The sequence below is a fragment of the Miscanthus floridulus genome, chromosome 9 (genome assembly GCF_019320115.1).
Source record: "Miscanthus floridulus cultivar M001 chromosome 9, ASM1932011v1, whole genome shotgun sequence".
Classification (NCBI taxonomy): domain Eukaryota; kingdom Viridiplantae; phylum Streptophyta; class Magnoliopsida; order Poales; family Poaceae; genus Miscanthus; species Miscanthus floridulus.
Genome location: NC_089588.1, coordinates 127,325,377 through 127,342,711, shown reverse-complemented (window position 1 = coordinate 127,342,711; position 17,335 = coordinate 127,325,377). Strand labels below are relative to the sequence as shown.

The 17,335-nt window shown below is 47.8% G+C and overlaps 1 protein-coding gene across 1 annotated transcript; it reads right to left on the bottom strand.

Annotated features, from left to right (window-relative positions):
• Nucleotides 1-10,942: 10,942 nt before the first annotated feature.
• Nucleotides 10,943-16,488, bottom strand: LOC136482926 (ATP-dependent DNA helicase Q-like 1). The gene is made up of 10 exons (XM_066480078.1): nucleotides 16,221-16,488; nucleotides 13,713-14,101; nucleotides 13,235-13,495; nucleotides 12,979-13,142; nucleotides 12,432-12,528; nucleotides 12,282-12,325; nucleotides 12,082-12,196; nucleotides 11,649-12,002; nucleotides 11,340-11,564; nucleotides 10,943-11,253 (listed from the first exon to the last, which is right to left on the bottom strand). The coding sequence occupies exons 1-10, from the start codon at nucleotides 16,342-16,344 to the stop codon at nucleotides 11,149-11,151; spliced, it is 1,878 nt and encodes a 625-aa protein (XP_066336175.1). The 5' UTR covers nucleotides 16,345-16,488; the 3' UTR covers nucleotides 10,943-11,148.
• Between the last annotated feature and the right edge of the window lie 847 nt (nucleotides 16,489-17,335).

Here is a 17,335-nt window from a genome sequence, read left to right as displayed (position 1 = left end):
GAGTTCCAGCGCCAGCAACTAGTCATTCAGCAGCAGACATAGGCACTACAGCAGCAGACACAGGCTATGCACCAGCAGCAGATCCTCATGCAGCAACAGCTTCTTAGATTCATGCAGCATGTAGTGACAGCAATTGGGGCCCCACCGCCACAGACTTCGCCCCAGCTTGGTCAGCATACCACCACTTTGATGACTCCAGCATTACAGCCTAGTGGGCTTCAGAGTCAGGGACAGCCATCAGCACAGTATGCTTCACGGACAGAGTAGGTGTCCTAGTGGTTCTCTTCACCAGTGGTAGCCCCGTAATTCACACCACTCTAGACAGGCTTCACACCGGCACAGACATCGTCGTTGCTTGAGCCAAACACTTCAGTCTCTAGGAGTCTTGGAGCCTCCTTCAGGGAGTTGACAGGGCAGCCCACTCCTCCATATCTACATGTTCCAGGTCCTTTTTCGGCTGCACCTATCATAGCGACGATAGAGATGCTCCCCTCCTCAGTGGCATCAGCAAAGCCGGCTGCTTCAGTTATACCAGCTCAGCCTACAGCAGCACCAGTTCCTAATCTGACCTAGACTGCTTCAGCATCACTACTAGCTACAGAGGGTCAGACAGCTCAGAGTTCAGGATCAGACGATGATGGCACCCAGTTCCACCTCGCTCCTCGTACCTCAGCGCCCGGCTCGTCCGTTGCAGCCCCGCCGACCGACCCTTAGGTTTTGGTGTTTGACGCCAAAGGGGGAGAGGGTTCGAGTATGATAGTCTTAGGGGGAGCGACTGTTTAGGGGGAGCTTAGTTCTTATATTAGCTTATATATTACATTTGGAGTTTTTATGTGTGATACACTATTATACATTCATCGTGTGTTTACTTTCATGCATTGAACTATATATGTGATAGTGATATCTACGTGATCATGATATATGACATGTGTGCTCTCTACTTTGAATTATTTATATGTCATATCACTTGTGCAATGCTCATTTGTATTTGCTTCCGTGTTTTACTCCAATGCAAATGACCTTTATTACTTGTACTCATGTTTAATTCATATCTTTTAAGTACATCATGTTGGCTTGGTTCATATAAGCTTGCCTAATTCTCTTGTTCTTATTGACATAAGCTTATATGATCCAAGCATGTTAAAAACCTCAACTCTTTCACATACTCGAGGTGGTATTGTCATCAATCACAAAAAGGGGGAGATTAAAAGCATCTAGGCTCCTAGTTGGGTTTCGGTGATTAATGACAATACAAGATTACTATGACTAACGTGTGTTTTGTAGAGGCAATTAAGTTAGGTCATGGTAATGGAGATCGATTGGGCAATCGAGGTGGTCATGCCCCTATGATGGAAATCGTTTCGGTTTTCAAAGGATGGACGACAAGGTTAAGGATGGACTAGTTCTAAGTGTTAATTGGAGTTGGAGAGACACTTAGAGTAGTTTAGGACTTTGTTTTTCCTTTGGCCATACTATTAAGGTGGGTATGGACGAGTAGCTTGACCTAGGTGAGTCTAGTGAGTTAGGTGTCGTGCACACTTGTTAAAACTAGCACTAGGCAGCTCCAAGATAGCCCTTAGATCCAATGGAGCAAACTTCATTCACATATGATTGAGAGTTGGAAGTGAATGGAGGGTCAAATACTGACCGGACGCTGGCTCCGGATTGACCGGACATTGGCTCAGGGTCTGGTCAGTTCATTTGACCAAGGTGTGTGCGTCTGGTTTGACCGGACGCTGAGAGGTCAAGTGACCGGACGCTAAGAGGCAGCGTCCGGTTGACTCTAGTAAGGTTCCAGAGAGGGAAAATCGTGACCAGACATGTCCGGTCAGTGCTGACCGGACGCTGCCAGCGTCCGGTCACACTATAAACACTGGAGTTCGGGGTATACTGACCGGAGCGTCCGGTCAACATGACCGGAGCGTCCGGTCACCCCGCAGAGGCACATAACGGTTCGTTTTTTTAGCCTATGTTATAAATAGAAGCTCCACTCGTGTGTGGGGGTACTTTTGCTCATTTCAACAGTTGAGAAACACCTTAGAGAGTGCCAAGAAGAACAAGGTCCTAGTGAGGTGATTGAGATTTGAGAATCCCAACGAGAGCCCTCATTAGTGAAGATCAAGAGTAGCAAAGTGTGCATCCACCTTCTCATTAGGCTTGTCGTGGTCAAGTGAGAGTTCGTGCTTGTTACTCTTGGTGATCGCCATTACCTAGACGGCTTGGTGGTGATTGGGAGCTTGGTGATCATCCGGAGAACTTATGGATGACCCAACTCAAGTTGTGAGCAGTTGTGGGTGATTCACCGCGACGGAGTGTCAAAGAATCAACCCGTAGAGAGCACTTGATCCTTGCACGGATCAAGGGGGAGCTACACCCTTGCGCGGGTGCTCCAACGAGGACTAGTGGGGAGTGGCGACTCTCCGATACCTCGGCAAAATATCGCCGCGTTTCCTCTCCTCTCTTTACTTTGTGCATTTACTTTGAGCATTTACTTTGAGCAATTACTTTGAGCAATTCAATACTTGTCTTTACATTCATAGAATTGCCATGTTAGAGTAGGATTAGAATTTAGGTTGCAAGTCTTTTGTGTGGTAGAACACTTAGAAACACTTTCTAAGCACAAGGGGTTAATTGAGCTAACCGTAGGATTTAATTATTGCAAAGAAATTTAGAATTAGACCAATTCACCCCCCCTCTTGGGCATCTTGATCCTTTCACGGTTGTACCTGCTCAACCTGAAGGTAGAGCAGCCGGTGTGCCTGGCGGCAAGGCACTCCGAGGAACCGTGGATGTGGCATGCCCGGTTCGGACATCTCAACTTCGACGCGCTTGGTCGGCTGGGGCAGATGGTCCGAGGGCTACCCCACATCAAGCACGGAGGCGAGCTGTGTGACAGTAGTCTGGCCAGGAAGCAGAGGAGGCTACCTTTCCCAAAGGTGGCCAAGTATCGCGCTGAGGAAGCTCTCGAGCTCATTCACGGCGACCTCTATGGGCCGATCACGCCTGCTACATGCGGTGGTCGACGGTACTTCCTCTTGCTCGTGGACGATTGCAGTCGCTACATGTGGCTGCAACTCCTGACGAGCAAGGATGAAGCGGCGGGGGCGATCAAGAAGTTCAAGACGCGCGCGGAGGCCGAGAGCGGCAAGAAGCTCCGCGTACTGAGGACTGATCGTGGCGGTGAATTCACTTCAGTGGAGTTCGCTGTGTACTGCGCGGATCAGGGTGTGGGGCAACACCACACTGTGCCGTACTCGCCACAACAGAATGGCATGGTGGAGAGGCGGAACCAGACGGTGGTCGGCATGGCCCGATCCATGATGAAGGCCAAAGGGATGCCGGCAAAGTTCTGGGGAGAGGCGGTGACCACGGCGGTGTTCATCCTCAACCGCGCTCCGACCAAGGCCCTAACGGGCAAGACGCCGTTCGAAGCTTGGTACGGGTGCAAGCCGGACGTGTCCTTCCTCTGGACATTTGGTTGCATCGGCCACGTCAGGAAGACAAAGCTGAACCTCACCAAGCTGGAGGACAGGAGCACACCCATGGTGTTCCTGGGCTACGTGGAGGGTACCAAGGCGTACCGACTCTATGACCCACGCGGAGACAAAGTGCTTGTCTTGTGCGACATCGTGTTCGACAAGAAGGTGGCTCGAGACTGGAGCAGTCCGAGTACGGGGGAAGCTGGCAGCTTCACCAACACCTTCGTCGTCGAGCACTTGGTCATCCATGGCGGTGGAGACGCTGCAGAACAGGTGCCAAGCACTTCGAGAGGAGTGCCGAGCACTCCGGCAGTAGAGTCGAGCACTTCTGGGGCAGTGCCGAGCACTTCGGGAGGGATGTCGAGCACTCCGGGAGGAGTGTCGTGCACTTCTGGAGGGATGCCGAGCACGCCAGGAATGGAGCCAGGAGGTTCTGCAGTGGTGGCGACCACTTCAGAATGGGTGCCAAGCACTCCCATGGCGGAGCCAAGACATCTTGCAGTGGTGCCGACCACTCCAAGACTGAGGTTGGACACTCCTACAGTGTGGCCGAACATTGTAGGAGTAATGATGAGCTGTCCAGAAGCAGTGCCGAGCACGCCAAGTGCTATGCCGAGCACTCCGGTGGAACAGGGAACTCCATCGATGCCGATTGAATTCGCCTCACCTCCAAGTGACATCACTGAGTTCGTGGACGCCTACCACGAAGGTGAGGAGTTGAGGTTCCGCAGGCTGGATGACATCGTCGGTGGCATAGGTCCCTCAGGTCTGGCGGGCAGGCTACACAACGACGTAGAGCTGCTACTCGTCAGTGCAGAGGAACCACCCACGTTCGCGCTAGCCGAGCGTGATGGAAACTGGCGACAGGTGATGCTGGAGGAGATGAAGGCGATCGAGGAAAACGAGACTTGGCAGCTCGTCGATGCACCTCTAGGATGCCGTCCGATCAGCCTGAAGTGGGTGTACAAGGTCAAAAGGGACGAGCTCGGCGCCATTGTCAAGCCCAAGGCGCGCCTCGTCGCCCGAGGCTTTATACAGCGCGAGGGCATAGACTTCGAGGAGGTCTTTGCGCCAGTAGCACGCATGGGGTCGGTCTGTTTGCTACTTCCTTTGGCAGCAGCAAAGGACTGGCGCGTCCATCACTTGGACATTAAATTGGCCTTCCTCAACGGCGAGCTGGCGGAAACGGTCTTCGTCAGGCAACCTCCAGGGTTCGCCGTCAAGGGAGAGGAGCACAGGGTGCTCCGACTGTGCAAAGCGCTCTACGGGCTATGGCAAGCCCCTCGAGCATGGAATGCCAAGCTTGACGCCACGCTGGGCGAGCTTGGATTTCAAAGGTGCGCAACCGAGCACGCGCTCTACACGCAACGACGGGGGAAGGAGGAGCTCATGGTCGGCGTGTATGTGGATGACTTAATCGTCACCGGCGCCCGCACAGAGGACATCAATAGCTTCAAGCGCGAGATGGCAGCTAGTTTTCGAATGAGCGATCTCGGCGCACTCTCCTACTACCTCGGCATCGAGGTGAGACAAGGGAAGGAGGGACTCACACTCGGTCAGAGCTCGTATGCCTCCAAGCTGTTGGAGAGGAGCGGCATGGTGGAGCGCAAGCCATGCGTGACTCCGATGGAGGAGCGACTAAAGTTGACGAAGGCTAGTACTGCGGCGAAGGTGGATGCAACACTCTACCGGAGCATCGGCGGCGGTCTGCGCTACCTAGTCCACACGAGGCCAGACATTGCGTTCACCGTGGGCTACGTTAGTCGCTTCATGGAAGATCCTAGAGAGGATCCCTGAGCTACGGTGAAGCGGCTACTACGCTACGTAAAGGGGACGGTGAATCATGGAATCATCTTCCCAAAGACCGGCGGGAGTAGGCTGCAGCTCATGGTGTTCAGCGATGTAGACATGGCGGGGGACATCGACGGACGACGGAGCACCTCTGGCGTGCTCGTCTTCCTCGGGTCGGCCCCAATTTCATGGCTGTCGCTGAAATAGAAGGTGGTGGCGCTATCTACGTGCGAGGTAGAGTACGTAGCAGCGGCCATAGCGGCGTGCCAAGTTGTGTGGCTATGCTGGCTGCTGGGCGAGCTGACCGGCGTGGAAGCTCACCCACCAGCACTGATGATGGACAACCAGCCCGCCATCGCCCTCACGAAGAATCCGGTTCTGCACGACCGGAGTAAACACATCGACGTGAAGTTCCACTTCCTCAGGGACTATGTCGATGGAGGGCAGATCGTCATCGAGTTCGTCGAAACTAGTCGGCAGCTCACGGACGTCCTCACCAAGCCGCTTGGACGACTTCGACTCACGGAGCTGAAGGAGATGATCGGCATGGAGGGGGTACAAGGTTTAGCAGTAGGATTATGGGAAGATTGTTAGCTAATCCACTGTATTCCTTGTGTGAACACAGCAATGGAAGGCGGCGCCGAACTGGCCCCCTACTGTGACACTGTAGCGCTGCAGGTACAGGCGCCGCACCGCTCACCTGCAACACTGTAGGAATAGGCAGTGGCCGGCTGAAAGGTCCTTGTTTGGTTTTGGTAATTGAGTGACAACTTAGGTGGACTAATTGTGTTTATGTGAGATACACAGGTGATTAGTCCACATGTACATGTGTATGAGCAACATATGCCATGGAGGTGAAAATGGCTTGGAGATGTTGCAAAGCTCACACATGTGATGATAAAGGAGCTTATTTCACTTGAGACATGACATTGAGTCATGTGATCAAGGTGGAGAAGATCAAGACAAGACTTGGCTTGGTGGACCGGTTGCAAGCGTGAAGGGCAAGTCAAAGGCTTTGGAGTGATGGACCGCGTGGCGGTGAAGCTTGAGCAAGACTTGGCGCCGATGGACGATGGCAACGGTGAAGAGCAAGTGAAGTCAAGATCGATGAACCAATATGATCACGTGATGATATGAAGTGGATCATATCATTGTTGATCGTGTTGGTGCATGTGTTGCATCGACAATGAAGGAGATGGAATGGAATGCGCAAGGTAAAGGTATAACCTAGGGCATTTCATTTCACCGGTCATAGGTGTGTAGAGAAGTTTATGACCGGGTTTAGGATAGATGGCCATACTATCAAGAGGGGCAAACTCGTTTGCATATCGGTCATCTAGTGCCACTCGAGTGATCTAACTTTGCATCGTCGCTAGGATCGAGTGGCGTGGCAAGTTGAGTGGCTAACATCCTTTGGGAAATGATTGTGAAAAGCTAACACACATACACATGGTGGTGTACACTTGGTGGTGTTACGGGAAAATGGAATGCCTATTTTCTATTGCGCCGGATGCAAGTTCTTGTGGTTGGCACATTGGTGCAAGGGTGAAGAAGTTAGAAGTGAAAACGAGTTGGTCGCGAAGACGCTGGCGTCGGTCAACTGACCGGACGCTGGGTCTGAAAGCACCGGACGCTGGCAGCATGCGTCCGGTCGAGCTGGTCGGTCGGCACAGTACCGAGGGTATTGCATCGGACGCTGGTCTGTGTCCGGTCAAGGTGGATCGGACGCGTCCGATCGAAGAAATACGCCTCGGGGAGCTTACTGGAAACGACCGGACGCTGAGGTCCAGCGTCCGGTCAGTTGAAGCTGCTGCGTCCGGTCAGGTCAAGTGACCCTTGGAATCGGGACACGTGGCCGTCTGCGGGCGACCGGACGCTGAGGTCCAGCGTCCGGTCAACACGACCGGAGCGTCCGGTCAGCCCGATTTTTACCCAGTGAAGGGGTAACGGCTAGTATAGCCCTTGGGGCTATAAATAGAAGTGGCCTTCGGCCATGGCTGGCAGGGAGCACCTTGAGGGACTTTGTGTCCATGCTTGAGAGTGCTTAGGAGCCCTCCATCTCACACATACTTGATAGTGATCATTCGATTGTGTGAGTGAGCGATTCTAGTGCGATTGCATCGTGAGGTTGCATCGAGTGGCACTAGGTGATCGAGTTACAAGCCGGTGGTGCTTGTTACTCTTGGAGGTTGCCATCTCCTAGACGGCTTGGTGGTGGTCTCCATCGAAGCGCGCAAGAAGCTTGTGCGGCGCTCCGGAGAACTGCTTGTGAGGGGCATTGTGCTCGCCCCGCGGGAGCCGCGAAGAGCAACTCTAGTAAAGCGTGTCATTGAGCTACCCTCACTTCCGGGGTAGGTTTTTGCGGCGCCCGACGTACGGGCTTAGCGGGTGATGCTAATTAGCCGCCGAACCACCAAGTGAGCGGTCGACACAATGGGGACTAGCGTGTTGGCAAACACGTGAACCTCGGGAGAAAAATCATCGTGTCAACCTTGTTCTTCCCATTGGTTTGCATCCTCATTACACAAGCTTCCAATTACTTTTATACATATTAAGCTTGTGTAGTTGCTCTTGTAATTAGATAGCTTGTGTAGCTTGCTAATTACCTTCTTGCTTGTGTAGCATAGAAGTAGTTCCCTTCCGTGGCTAATTTGGTTTTAGTAACCTTGTTAGTCACATTGCTTAGTTTGTGTAGCTAAGTTTTTGCGCTCTCTAATTAGGCATTTGTTGCCTTGTTATTGAGCATTGCTAGTGAGCTTAGTTATGCTTACTAGCATGTGTAGGAGCTCCCTTGTTGCTTAAAGTACTAGTGGCATAGGTTTGCGTAACCTTGCTCCTAGAATTGGTTAGGTGAGCTCTAGCTAGCCCGGCACCTTTGTTACTTGATTAGTATCTTTGAAAGGTGCTAGAGAACATAGATAGAGGGGTGTAGTCTTAGCTAGACCGATAGTTATAATTCCGCACTTGTTTCGGTTAGCCGACGTGATTAATTTTAGAAAAGACTATTCACCCCCCCTCTAGTCCGCCATCTTGACCCTTCACCGGCGCAAAGTCAACCCTGTCAGGTTATCTAGTTACTGATGCAGCATGTGCGCTGTGCTAGGACTAGATAGATAAAGTTATATAAATGGACATACACGGCAACTCAGTAAAGAGAGTTCAGATTTGCCATCTCACAGACAGGGCTTTGGCCAACACTGATGTCTTGTATTGTGCGTGCTTGCTCTGTTCTCCCTTCTTCTTTTAGCTCTAGTCGTAGTGCGTGGCACGGACAACGTCTACTCGTGGTCGGCACGGCTAGTGGGTGCTCGGCAACACTAGCGGGTGCTCGGCAAGATCGGCTGAGTGGTTCCCTTGCCTGAGCCGGTGATCCAGTGGGCGAACAAATTTCAATTTGAGTTGTGCCTTTATCATGTAATGATATTGGATTTTATGATTTTAGCATTACGTGAATTAATGATATCAATATTAACCACCTGTGTTAACAAAATCTTTTGAGTTCTGAAAAAGATATGTATGCAGTGAATTGTAATGAAATACCATCTTGTTGAAAATGCATGGTTTATTTGTAATAATCAGGCCATAGTTGACAGAAAACCATGAGTTTTATCTTTGCTTAGATCTTTGAGTTTACTGATGAAAACCGTGACTTATTGAGTTTACTGGTGAAAACCATGAGTTATTCTTGTGTGCAAAAATAACTGTCAGAAACAGACCCAGCTACAAGCAAGATTTAAGCATTAGAAAGCATCAGTAGTGTGCACTAAAAAAAACAAATGATGCAACCTTTGATTCAGCAAGGTGCGAGGGCATGCGTGCATGACTACAAGGGAAGTATCTGAAACTGTATACAAAATTACAGGGAATAATCCCAGTTCATGTCTGAGAAACTGAAAGATTCATTCCCAGTTGAATAAACATCATCACAGTTTGTAAAACCTTCACATACATCATTGAGCACGGATACATAACCTTTTTCATCAACTCCTTTTTACATCAACTCCTCGATCATGTGGTTGACCCACGGTATTAGAGCCATTTCCAGCATTACAATTTGAATCAAGTATCACCCACTGCTACGTCTACAGTTCACCGTTACTGTACATATATATACATATTATACATATAAATATATCCCTGTTCACTTGAACTTATTAGCCGGCTTATCAGTCGTACTTTAGCTTATTCTCTCTCACAGAAACACTATTGAATAATACTTCTGAAATGAGCACTGATATATCCTTTGACTCAGAATTCGCATCTTTTACCGTGCTTACAGACAAGAAGCCATAGAAACCACTGAAAAGGGATCTCAGGGGTCAAGACAAACAGACAGAAAAGGATCAAGCACCTTACAATGAGTACAACATTGCATTATTTGTTGGCGCCTTTTTTGGATTTTAGATGCGAAGGACAAAAGCTTATATACAGAGGCAGCCATCATTAGAAGTTTGTTTAAGTTTTATGGGATACACACTTCGAAAGTATAAAACATGAGTCACCGATCCCCAGAACGATGCAATTCAGTCATACTTTGTATTGCCCAGTCTGGTTTCTCCTTTTTAATACAACCAGCAGCTCTCTTTCCTGATTCTTATAATCTTAAAAAAAAAAGGTCAGAAAGAGCACAATGATCACCCTATTTAGTGTGGGAGTTGATCAAGATATAGTTCAGCTTAACTGATCTTAGCTCCATAAACACAACTGGGTCGCTTCATAATTACTGGCGAAGATGTAGGAGAAAAGTTGACAAAAATCAAAGACGGCGACGGGATCATAATCTATTTTTGGTGGAATATCTGGAAAGAGAGGAATAGACGAACTTCCCAATAAAAAAGTTTGAGCCCAAGACAAGTCGCAAGTTTGTGCAAAGATGATATAAGTCAGCCTTCTTTGGCGACGGCTCCAATTCATAATACGGCGAACTGGCAGTAGACCTCTTCTCCAGTTGGGCCAGGGTTCTTGTTTTCGGAGTGTCCCTAGTCTCAGTCTTTTTACCTGTTTTCTTTCGTGCAATTGTTTTTTCCGCTGTTTTGCTGGTTTCCGTTTTGATTAGCAGGGTACGCTGGGTGTAAATAGGAAGTTGTATTTCCTCTTTTTTTCTTTTTATATCATCTAATAAAATCCTTTCGAAAAAAAATCACCCTATTTAGTGCAAGGCTCTCAAGAGGCGATCTTCAGGCAGTTCTTCAGTCTGCAATGAGGGTTTTGTGGGGCTCGTCGTACGGAAAATTGTCATTCTGCATTGCTGCAGAAGTTCAGACCACAGGGTTAACTGTCGATTTACCTTCAGATGACAATATGCTTGCATCTTCAAAGTTCACTGATCTTGGAAATGTTAGATGAGACGGACAACCATACGGCCAGCTCTTTTATAGTGTATAATAGAGGAAGACGCAACAACGAAGAAGCTCTGAACGAAGGAATATTTGCAGGACAGCTCCTCTATCACCTCCAGGTCATCATAGTTTTCAGTAATCTGTATTGCTTCAACAAATGCAGTGAGGAAATCATCGCCGCAGTTCTCCACAGTAATGAAATGCTGTCACTGCCAGTCCTCTCCTGTCACAGGAGTGAGCAACATTCAGTGGCCTCAGAATAACGCTGAAGAACCCAAAAGGTGCCGCAGGCAGATCTCTCGATATCTTATAGTATGGTTAGGGAGAAAACAGAGTAAAGCATCCACCTCAAGAATCCACTGAAAATAAAGACCATCATTACACAGTTGCGGCCACTTGCTTGAGCTCTGGATGCTATATATACACAGAGAAATGTTGACATTACATCACAAGTTCGTACAGGTACTGTGGCATACAGACATAAAAAATTCAGAGTATCACCAAGCATCATGGGATTTATCGTCATAGTTTACCCTAAACTATGTCTTCAGGCAGTTGTCGCAGGGGCTAGGGCCGTCTCTGCACCTTTGCCTGTTGTAGTGTTCACCAAAGTGCCCCAGAAGTGCCTGCCTCCGGCACTCGGTCTTCAGAGGAAAAAAGGAAAATCATCACTAGGACACTATTCAGTTTCATGCAGCATTTTCAATGACACAGTGAATTGTAGAATTACCTTCAACTCACAATATGCTTGCATCTTCTTAGCTTGCTCCATTGCAACCTTGAAACTCTCACTCTTGAAGTTGTCACCATTCCTCAACATGCACACGATACGGCTGAAGTCTTTCTTCTGGTACAAGACAATACAATGTGCTGGAAGGTCATCTCTCCCTGCCCTCCCGGACTCCTGATAGTAGCTTTCTATTGATTTTGACATGGTGTTGTGGATAACAAAATGCTGCACGGTGAAGATATTAGCAAAGAAAAACTTGCAGAGATCGACAAACTGTAGACAGAAGTAACAAAGGCTGAAACCACGTACCACATCGGGTTTGTCGATCCCCATGCCAAAGGCTATGGTAGCGCAGATGACCTGAACCTCCCCACTGTGCCATTTCTCTTGGACACTGGTTCGCTGACGAGCTGCCAAGCCAGCATGGTAATGTGCACATTTGATCTTGTATTTCTCCCTCAAAAACTTGGCAGTCTCTGCACATTCGTTCTTCGAGAGACAGTACACGATACCAGATTTGTTCATGAAACGCTCTTTCAGGAGATCACCCAGCTGTTTCTGGGAAGTTTTCGTCTTGCCAATCACCTCGTAATTGAGATTCAGTCTATCAAAGCTCCTTTTCAATATCACAGCATTAGGGATCCTCAAGGCACCGAGGACATCCTGCAGATTTCATTCACTTAACAGTAAGCAGTTTGCATAATTGTGCTCCAAGCTGTAGTGTGGGAAAGCTCTTAATTACCTTACGGACAGATTCAGTTGCTGTTGCAGTTAAAGCCATGATTGGGACCCTAGGGAAGTTCTGCTTGAGGCATCCTAGACCACGATAATCTGGACGGAAATCGTGTCCCCATTGACTGGTTTAGAAATGAAAATCAGAACTAGTGTCAAGAAATAGTTGTTCCTGAAACAATCATCACAAATTTAGGATCGATGTGTTACCTTACACAATGTGCTTCATCAATCACAAATCTTGCTAGCAGTCCCTAATTAAAGGTTCAGTTTAAAATTGAGCTTGTAAGTTAAAATTGAAATAACGAGCTTATGCAGTGACAGAAAGTAGATTTGAACCATGAATTTCAAGACTATTACCCTCTCATCTAAGCCTCTTAGGATCTCCATAAATGAAAAGTTCGCGGCAATTCTTTCAGGAGTAACATACAGAAGTTTGAAGGTTGGTTTGCCATATCTGCAATGGGATGATCAACTAGAAATGTCATATGCCGATAAATAATACTCCCTCCGTTCCTTAATATAAGCCATATAGATTTCTAAAGAAAATTCCAAAATATAGGTACGTATCAGCTCCCACGCCCCACGCCGATTAGTTTGGAAACCTTCCCACCGTACATAGCACATGCCCCCAACCAATCTCTTAGATTTAGAAAGCAATCTGATTGGGAGAGAGAAGATGGTCTGATTTTCTTTTTTTTCCTCGGTCTTACATCATTCCCCAAGCCGTGCGTTAATATCGGTGCTAAAAACTATATGGCTTATATTAAGGAACGGAGGGAGTATGTGATTTGTTCCATTCGTACTTAGGTACTTTGCAAGCTTTTTGCAGCACAAAAAGTTATAGACTAAGATTCATTATTTAATCTGATCACAAAGGTTAGAGACACAAGATAATATTAGATACCTTAGCTCTTGGATTACTGCAGATGCCTGAGCAGGAGTTTGCTGAGAATTTAAGAATGCTGCTGGTATCGCAAACTTGTAAGTTAATGCCACAATCTGATCCTGGATCAGCGACAGTAGTGGGCTTACAACAACAGTGACACCTGGGTGCAATGTTGCAGGGAGCTGCAAGAATATAAATTTTCATGAACTGTTCCAGATCATGACGCCAAGCAATGAAAAGAACAATGTTGAACAAGAACACAGAATTTACAGACCTGATAACACAAACTCTTCCCACCACCAGTTGGCATAAGTATGAAACAGTCTTGATTATCCATTGCAGCCCTGCAAGCTTCATACTGCAGGGGCCTAAAGCTTTTGTTGCCAAAGATGACAACATTGGCAAAATTGACATCATCGAGGCAACAAAGTTGTTCATAGCTCAGAACTTCTCTCCTTTGATGAAATGCAGCTGGAGGCATCTCTCTATTTGAAGTGGGAGTCGTTGACTCATATCTGTTGGTTCCCCTAGTCACCTTCAAAATTTGAAATTGAGGAAGTTAAAATATCAACTAAAAAGTAACAGCAGAAAGGCAAAAGCAAGCTATAATAGTTTGAAAGCACAGGATGAACACAATAGCATGTTTTATATGTTGTCCGTATGCAAACATTATGTTATAACATCACCTTATGCAAACTAGAATAACGACAATCGAATTGGCTATTAGTGGAAGATCAGAATAAGTGGCTTACTGTGGATTTTGCTGAGCTTCGGCTTTGCATTCCAGAGTTTCTAGATTGTGTCTGCCTTTGCATACTGGAAGAGTTGTCACAAAGGTTGTCCATTTCATCACCCATTTCAAAATCTGAATCATCAGAGGCAAAATCGAAACCTTCAAAATGATCCGGAGCACGTTGAGAGCATGAATTTGGCTCTCTGGATGTATGACTGCTGTCCATAGCAACTCCTCCATTACAGTCAGGCACATTCTTCATCATCATATCATTCAAGTTGCCACATGCTTCGGTCTCGATCCCTTTGAGATCATCCCAATCATCAGTAGGGTGTGTGACATCAGCCAGCGATGCAAGGAAATCATCGCCACAGTTCTCAACAGTAACCAAATCCAGACCATCCTCCCCTGTACAAGAATAAGGAACCATATATCAAGTGATTAGGCAATGACAATCCCAGTAAACAGTAGTAAAAAGGAACATGGGTGAGCTACACAAGAGCAAGTTGGCAGATTTTACAATGTAAATTTTTGCTTTTAAGAAAGGAAGACAATGTAAGCATGCATCCACCTTTCTGAATACCTACAGTATGACCCTTTTTTGTGAAACTCAACCTTGCACTCTTGCCAGCACAAGCAAACAACATAAAAAGATTAACCAAAATTATATGTTTACTAGCAGTACATGGTGTTTTTTATTTTCCCAGCAGAGTCGCATGTGTATTGGTCGAAGCCTTCCATTTGCTCCTTTTTCTTTTAGGGTGACAGGCCACATTGCGAAGATAATGCCATTATCTAGTTAACCAAATACCCCCAAACAGTCCCAGCAGTAATAATATACAAAACATCATACAGTACTTTAATGGACCGAGCCATTTAGTAGCAATATCTTCACAATTTGCAATAAATTTAAAGCCAATAGAAACTGAGAAACATAATCCCAAACAATAGCCAATATTTCCTTTTTATCATTATTAATAAAGCACCAGGTCTGAGAATCCCAAATTGTGGAGATTGCCCAGTCAAGGTCCAGCAGACATGTCAATTTCTACGGTACTCCGAAGTCAATGTAGACCATCCATCTAGTCTAAATCTAAACAGTTAGGATGAGCTATTACCTCCTAGGAGCAGGTGCACAAATTTGACAATGTAACATTTGCTTTAGAAACTGACAATGTAAACATGCATCCACATTTCTGAATACCCCTAAACCATGCCCTCTTGCTAAAACAAGCAAAAGAAACTAAGCAAAATGACTTGTTTAATAGCAGGAAACAGTGTATTTATTTTCCCGGCAGTCCAGCAGCTAAAATTACATAGCGTGTGCATTGGTCGAAGTCCTCAGGTTGTTTGCTTTTTTTTTTGAATGACAGGCCACGTCATGAAGATAATACTCATTCCTAGTTGGTGCCCCACGCCCCCACACACACCCCACCACCACAACAACAAAACAGTCACCAGAGATATTATTCAAAACATCATACTTTATTGGACTGAATCCCATACTAGCATTATCCTCACAATTAGCTCCTATGTAAAACCTGCGAAACATGAGCCCATAAACTGCTAGCCATGGCACATCAAGAAACAAAATGACACAATGATTCATACCCATCACAGAAGCAACATTGTAAAAGTTTAACAGCTCCTCTTTTCACCAAATTATCAGCAGCCATCATTGTTTTGTTGTAAGAAATCAGGCACAGAAACATAAATCACAGAAGGGACGCACATTTTTCATAACAAAGGAATGTATCGAGGCTTGACACCTCAAAAACCGATGAGTGCATACAGAGACTGGGACGAATAGGTACCCTTGGTCTCCCCTCAAAACAGTTCCAGCAGCAAAATATTCAACACATCAGACTTTTATTTTGGACTGAACCTTTTACTAGCAATATGTTCACAATTTTAAACAATTCTGAAGCCACTACAAACTGAGACACAGAATCCCATACTCTGGTAGCCACCAATAATTCAAGAAATAAGATGGCGCGTCGATTCATACTCATTACAGAAGCAACGTTGTAAAAGCCTAACATCTCCCCTCTTCCTCAAACTGTCAACACTCATTGTTTTGCTACTGGAAATCAACCACAGAAACATATGAGCGTAAGGAGGGACACATGTTTTCCATAAAGAAGGGATATGTAGAGGCTTCAGCACTAAAAAATTGAACGGTACATGTACATAGATAGACTGAGAAGAATAGGCACCCTACCCTTGCACTCACAGTCTCATACCACAACAAGTCCACAACAAGGCGTGAGCATCTGAACTACATAGCACACTATGCAAACCACCTCTCCATGAGAAGTGCAGAAAAGGTAGAATTTAGCATCTGAACATCCAGCGCAGTAGCTAATTTAGTAATTTCCCCAACCTTTTTTGGCTACTAACAGAGTACAAGTCCCAGAACCGCAGAAGAGAGGAACGGGCGCGTCCATCCCAGCGGGCCCGGCCGGCCGATCTGAGAGAGAAGAGAGGAAGCCGCGGCGGCGGAGGAGGCCGCGCAGCAGGTACGTACCGTAGACCTCGAGGAGGCGGGCGAGGCAGCTGGCGGCGAGGTCGCGGTCGAAGCCGGACTCGACGGCGAGGTCGAGCAGGCGGCGCTTCTCCCTCTCCCGCGCCCTCCGCGCGCGCTGGTCCATCGCCGCGCTGGGCGCGGCAACCCTAGCGTCAGCGCCGCCGCGCCGGAGAGGAAATGGCGGGGACGGAGCGGAACGGAATGGCGGCCGTGGATGCGAGTTTCCTTCCCCTCGACTTGGCGCGCGGCGGAAACTGGAGGGCAGGAAGGATAGTGTGCCGGCGGGCATGGTTGGCCCATTACGCCGCGAAGGCGGCGAAGCAGTAGTAGTTGACTGGGTCCACCTCGGGGTAGAGAAGCCCAGTAGAAAGTAGAAGGCTGGTGGTTTGGTGCTGGGCCTAGAGGGAAGGGACAGGGAGGATCCAATCGTAAGGTGGGCTGGGGAATCTGCGCTGCGCGGCGCGGCTCACGTGGACCGTGCTTCGAATGGTTGTTTCTCCCTTATTTCAGTTTTTTTTTTGGGAAAAAAAACAAATTTACAAATGCTGATTTGTTATTATGGTCTTATGGACTGACGGGCTAGGGGGTATTTAGCTATCCACGAGTTTTGGAGGTCAAAATCTCTGAACTTTCGAGGCAGATTGGTTGCTGTCCTAAATTTGGTACCAAAACGTACCACAGTCTCATATTTAGCAAGCAAAGTGGGAGGAAAAATCCGTGGCGCGATGAGTAGTAAAAGTTGTGGCAGTACCCTGTTAGGCCGTAGCAGCAGTTTCTGTAACGGACGTATCGGCCGTGTTGGCGTCGTGGGTGGAACGGATCCATGGTGACACACACACGGCGACTCGGCGAGGACGAGGAGTTCCATGCGAATTGAAGCCTCGACGCTACGCGGGCGTGCGGGTGCAGAGAATGGGTTGGCGTGGATCAGAGGAGCACAGCGCGCGGGGAGCATTTGTCAGGCATGCACGGGGAGCGGCACGAGCGAGACGTGACGACGGTAGCAGGGCTCAGCAGACGCAGAGGCACGGGGGAGACCGTCTCGCCGTCGTCCTCCGCCGCGCCCCCGACGGACGGCGCCGTAGTAGCCCGTAGGACAAAGGAAAAGGGGCGGT